Source organism: Volvox carteri, assembly GCF_000143455.1.
Source record: "Volvox carteri f. nagariensis unplaced genomic scaffold VOLCAscaffold_4, whole genome shotgun sequence".
In the NCBI taxonomy this organism is placed as follows: Eukaryota; Viridiplantae; Chlorophyta; class Chlorophyceae; order Chlamydomonadales; family Volvocaceae; genus Volvox; species Volvox carteri.
This window is the reverse complement of record NW_003307547.1, coordinates 1,810,547-1,816,160: the sequence shown is the minus strand read 5'-3', so window position 1 is coordinate 1,816,160 and position 5,614 is coordinate 1,810,547. Positions and strand designations below refer to the sequence as shown.

General features: G+C 56.8%; 1 protein-coding gene across 1 annotated transcript; it reads left to right on the top strand.

Annotated features, from left to right (window-relative positions):
- Positions 1-401: 401 nt before the first annotated feature.
- Positions 402-4,364, top strand: VOLCADRAFT_87118 (uncharacterized protein; the record flags this gene model as incomplete). Its single annotated transcript, XM_002946929.1, has 7 exons — positions 402-470; positions 546-587; positions 792-806; positions 1,164-1,340; positions 2,003-2,708; positions 3,240-3,445; positions 3,966-4,364. The coding sequence occupies 7 exons, from the start codon at positions 402-404 to the stop codon at positions 4,362-4,364; spliced, it is 1,614 nt and encodes a 537-aa protein (XP_002946975.1).
- Between the last annotated feature and the right edge of the window lie 1,250 nt (positions 4,365-5,614).

The following is a 5,614-nucleotide window of genomic DNA, read 5'->3' as shown; positions in this document are numbered from 1 at the left end:
GCGACCCTCAACTTACTTCCACATATCGCTCTTTCCTGAGACTGTGATGAATTTATAGATATGAAATTAATGCAACGTACATTACATGCGAAGCTTCTATCCTTCTCCTCTGAGAGCCTGAGGTCATCCTCTTTTCTCTAGGGACAAGAGTATATAAGATAAAAGTGTTCTTATCTACGCGCCTTGCAGGTGTTTACAAGTAGGTATTGTTGAGCTGTTACTCAAAGGAGCTTTACAGACGACCAGCGCGGCCGTGCCGCTGGTTATCCTCCAAGCTTCGATTTGAAATGGTGCTTATGATTTGCAGGCAGTGAGGGACAGCGGACCCTGGTGGTGATCTTCGCTTCAAAGCGCAATTAGGGTGTGCTGAGTGCCTGACTTCAAGCCACGGTGGTCCTAACATGACTATTACAAACCAGCAACATCATCGACCAGCAATAGAATGGCTATCCGATTTGCAGAGAGCGAAGGTGCGGCTAGTTTCTTCGAAGGCCATCGTGTATAATCGCTCACGTAGCGGCTGACGGAACTTCGTCGCGCTGTAGGTTGAAGGCCTGTCAGGAGCAAAGCCAAAGATTACCATACAAGTAAGCTGGGTAGCAGCATGTGGGATTTTGTGGTGGCCTGTCGGTCGACAACCGTACTTCGGCCTTGAATTTTTGGAATGTGCTTGTATTTTGTCATGTCCTTCCCAGCTCATCTAGCGCATTAGCATCATCTCTTCCTAGTCTCTGCCAACCTAGCTAACCCCACGCTCCGCCACGCGCCTTGCCTCCCCTTACTCCAAACAGGACCTCATTGAGAAGGTGTGGACCCTCAGCATTTCCCCGGCTAGGAAGTGCGGGGAACTGGGAAGGATAATGCACAAGGATCACAGAATGGCCCCCAGCGGACATTACTCGCTGCAATAGCTGCTGCTGCCACAGACGGTGATAGCCGCCTATTCCTGGGGCATCAGGGCAGAACCAGTAACGGGGACGACCCTAAAGCGCAAGCTGCCATCCCGTGGACGTGTCCAGCACCTCCACAACGGCAGCCGGTCCGGGGACGGGATGCTGGTCTCATACCCGCCAAACACCACCCGTAGCTCTGCCTGCAGCCCCGCAATGCAATCCACTCAGCCGTTTCTATCCGTCATGTGTTCTTCTGTTTTCTGTTTGTAGGTGAACGATCCCAACGCCCCCGAGCAAGCGCTCATTCCGACCTCCCCTCGCTCCGTGGAGGCATGCTTCCGGCTGGGGGTAGACCCCATTGAGCTGCAGTTTCACCCCCTTGCCTACTACAAGTACACGGGCGATACGGACGAGATTGCCAGGATACGTTACGAAAAGAATGAACAGGTAAGCGGGCGGGCAGGGGGGTTATATAGAACTGTCGTTTATAGATGGCGTGCTTGTATGATGACGTGCGGTCGGCAGTGCTGTCTGCGCCCGCCGTGGGCCGACTCACCCGCCTGCTGACGCTTTGCCCGCTTTGCCCCGCTTTGCCCTGTCCTACGGCCGACTACTCGCCTCACGCCCGGCGGAACCACCCGCGAATCTGCTCATCTACTCCCCTTTCCTGTTATATGAACCCGCCTGCCCGCGTTAGTAGCTCCCTTGGAGCCGCTGCTGTATAGGACCCCAGAGTCTGTTTTGCGGAGTGTTTCACGTTTCACGTTTTACACGTCCTGGATTTGCCTCCCTGCCCTCTCTGGATTTCCTTCTGCCTTTGCACCTCGGCGCACACCTCCTTGGCGTAAGAACACATGCGCTATTAACCACACGTCCATTTCTCCTTAAGCCCGACGATCCCATCAGCGCGACCCCGTCAGCTCATCAGGCTTCACAATGACCTCTTGCAGCCTCCCCGCAAACAACCGGCCCAACCGGCCCGCCTCGCCGCACTCGCCTCACTCTCCGTGCTCTCCGTGCTGCGCTCTCTCTGACCCCCTTCTAGCGGATACAGCTTTACTCTTACTTTACTCACCCCCTCCCTCCCACCTCACCCCCTCCCTCCAAAGGTCCGTCGTGAGCGGATTAAGTCCCTCATTGACCTGCGCAAGAAGTTGGTGGACGACGGCTGGTCGGGCGAGCCAGGCCGCCCGGGCGCCTCCTCAGCCAAAAAGGCCGCGGCCGCCGCGAACAGCAACCAAGACGGGCGCCCTAACAGCTCCACAATGGTTGAAAAAGAGCGGCAACGACTGGACGTTCTCCGGAAGCGGCACGAGCGGGAAATCGCGCAGATGATTGCGCACGAGGCCGCGCGCAAGGAGCTTGCGGATAAGCAGCAGCGCAAGGTCGACGCCCTGGAGGCGCGCGCGGCGGAGATGGCGCGACAGAAGGCCGAGCACGACAAGGAGTGGATGGTGCGCCAGCGGGAGCTTGAGTTGCAAAGGTTAAGGGAGCAACGGGAGTTGGAGCGGGAGGGGAAGCGCATGGCGGAGGAGCGGTACCGGAGGGAGCGCGAAGCCCAGCGGGCCAAGGAGGAAGAGGAGAAGCGGCTGAAGAAGGAGGCATACCTGCGGGAGTTGGAGCGCCGTCAGCGGACGGCGGAACATCGCGCCGAGACCGAGCGGATTTTGTCGGAGCAGGCAGAGAAGGTCCGGGTGAGGAAGCAGGCGATGGAGGCGGCGGATGCGGAGCGGAGCAAGAGGTTGCAGCAGGAGGCGCATGAACGACATTTGGCGAATTTGGAGAAGCGGAAAAAGGCGGAGGAGCGGATTAACAGTGAGTGTTGGCGTGAGGTGGAGTGAGGTGGAAATTGGGTGATGGAATGCAAATATAATTTTTGATTATGGAATGGGTGGATTGAGGAAAGGAAAGGGGAAGGAAAGGAAAGGGGAAGGGGGGGAATGTGGGGAAGATCGCAGATTTCACCCCGGCGGCGTTGCCGTATCTGCCACTACCGTGGAAAAATCTTTGTGCGTGTGTAAACGGACGGACCTGCTTGTAGGTTCAAGAGGAGGGAAGTGGGGGCAGGGAAGGGGGAGAGGGGCTGTGGCGTGCCAGAGGCAGGTACAGTAGCAATTTCGCAGCCACAGCCGAATTCCCCGTTTCCAGCCAGCCTGTCACACGGCCCCACTCATTACCAGCACACCCATCTGCGGCACCCGGCCCGCACACCTGGTCCGCGTGAATTGATGCACTGAAACCCCTATATATACCCTCATCCTAACCCATCCCAATCCATCCCAACCCAGCCTTGTGCGACCACCTTAACAAAGCCCCCCCTCCCGACCCTCCCGACCCGCCCCACAGGCGCACTGACTGCCAACAGCGAAATTCTGCGCAAGAAGCGGGAGGAGTTTATCCGCCGCGAGCGGGACGCTGAGGCCCGGCGGTCTGAGCTGGAGCGGCAGGAGAAGCTGGCTATGGAGCAGCGGCGGCAACAGGAGATACAGCGGGAGCAGGAGCGCCACCAGAAGTACCTTACCGCGCAGGAGATGGAGGAGGCGAGGAAGAAGGTGGGTTGGGTGGCGATATACGCGGTGCCCTGTGGTGCGGCTGGCTGTCTGAAGGGGGCCCCTTGAGGAGACGTGTGATGAGTGATGAGGAGTGGAGGGGGGAAGGAGTAGAGAGGGAAGAGGGAGCGATACTTTATGATGGAGGAAGTGTTATTATGTGTGTTTTTTATTAATTAGCCTAAAAGCCGCCGTGGTACGAAAACAAGCCGAAGTGGGTGCACAAGAATAATACTGTATATATCGGTGTGAGCGCCGTTGTCACCAGAGGCGTCGTGTAAGGGGGTAAAGTGTTGTGTGCTGGTGTCGGTGTTTCATTACCGTTATATTGTTTGCTTGGACATGGAAATTGGACACATTCATTCCCTCTCGGCGCCTCTCACCGCGTTCACGACCTGTGCATTCATTCCCCGCTTCCCTCTCACACACACCTCACCACTCTCGCTCCCCCATTACTACCTCTTCTCAACATCACACACCACACACCCTCAACCCCCCCCCCCGCTTCCCAAACCCCTTTTAGGCCCTCCGGGAACGCGCCGAGGCTAAGGAGCGAGAGCTAGCTGAGCTGGCCGCGTCTCGTAAGCGCGAGATGGACATTCGCCGAGTGGAGCGAGAATTCGAACTGAAACGCCGCCTCGACCGCGTGGACGAGATCTCCAAGGTGCACCTCTACCAGCGGCAAGCGCTGCTAGAACGCATCATGGACGATTACGAACGGACGCGCCGAATGATGCGGGATCGGCAGTTGCTGATGCGGGTTCGGAAGGACACTAACATGGCGGCGTCGATGCAACGGCAACAACTGTCACAGGCAATGGAACAGCTGCGGTACGGCAGGTCGTTGGAGCGGTTGGCTGGCGGCAACGGGGCGGTGAATATGGATACGCTCGCACGGCGACCCGCGACGGCGCGTGTGTAAGAGCAGAAAGGAAGGTGTGTGAGGAAGAGGTGGTGGGATGCCCCTCTCTTTCTTTCTGTACCCGCCGCCTTGTTGTCGTCATCAGCCTGGAGCGAGGGAGAGAGAGAGAGGGGGAGGGAGAGGGAGAGGGAGAGGGCGGGATGTCCCAGCAATAACACAACAACAAATGCATCCCTCGTTGCCCGACCGTATTCCTCCTCTTCCTCCTCCTCCTCCTCGTCGAACTGCATCTCCTAAGAGATTTCATTCCCTATCATCCTGCGTGCGAGGTGCAGAATGGAAAGAAATATAAAGAAACGTTATACGGTGTAGGGTTTGGCGGCAACAAACTTGATAGCGGATGGATTGATACACCTACTCTCATCCCGCTTGTGGGTCCCCAGGGATACTTAGATGGAGGTTATTTTTGCCGTTTGGCCGTTGGCCGTTGGCCGTTAGTTTGAGGACGGCATGCGCCATGGGCCGTCTGCGAGCATTTGCACGTTTTTGCGTCGCGTTTCCTAATTGGGACATTTTCGCCGCTGCGATTGAAATACATCTTCCGCGATGAAGATAAGCTGGCGACGCGTGGCTGTGTTTTTAACCAGCCGTACTCACGCCCACACAGTTGGCGGTTGGCGATTGCTGGCGCCATATTGCCTGGTTGCGAAGGAAGAAACGGGTTGAAGCCTCTGTTTCACAGCGTACCGGGCGCCTATATAGGAGCCCGGCGACATTGTATGTCTGTATGTGTAGGTATAGGACGGCTCTGCAGGAGGAAAAAAAAGCGGGGAGAGAGGTCGGGTGAGAGGGAAGGGTGTGGAACGCAGGGTGGCGGAGGACTGGGGAGGTTAGAAAATTGAAAACCCCATTGATGCGGCCAGCGGTGGAGTGGAAAAAGAAGAACCAGGGGGATTCTGATCCTGCTGACGCATTGGGTCCCATCCCGGTGCGGGTTTATTTAGTAGATTCTGGGTATTAACTGGCTGTGGTCTTAACCCCTGATGTGGTGGTGGACAAGGAGGAGGAGGAGGAGGAGGTGGGGAGATGCTTGGAAACGTTTCTTTCCTAGCTTTGCATGAGCCTTGAAGTAAGGCACAACCGCAGCGGCAGGGGGTCGAAGGGGTCCTCAGCCTGTCTTTTGTTGCCTTACTGCAGGATTGGTGAGCACTGCTTGCTGCTAGGTTCTGGTTTACGTTGGGGGTAGTTGGGAGATGATTGCTGAAATGGGTGGTAGTGTGTGGTCGGTAATACCGCTGGCCGGCCTACCG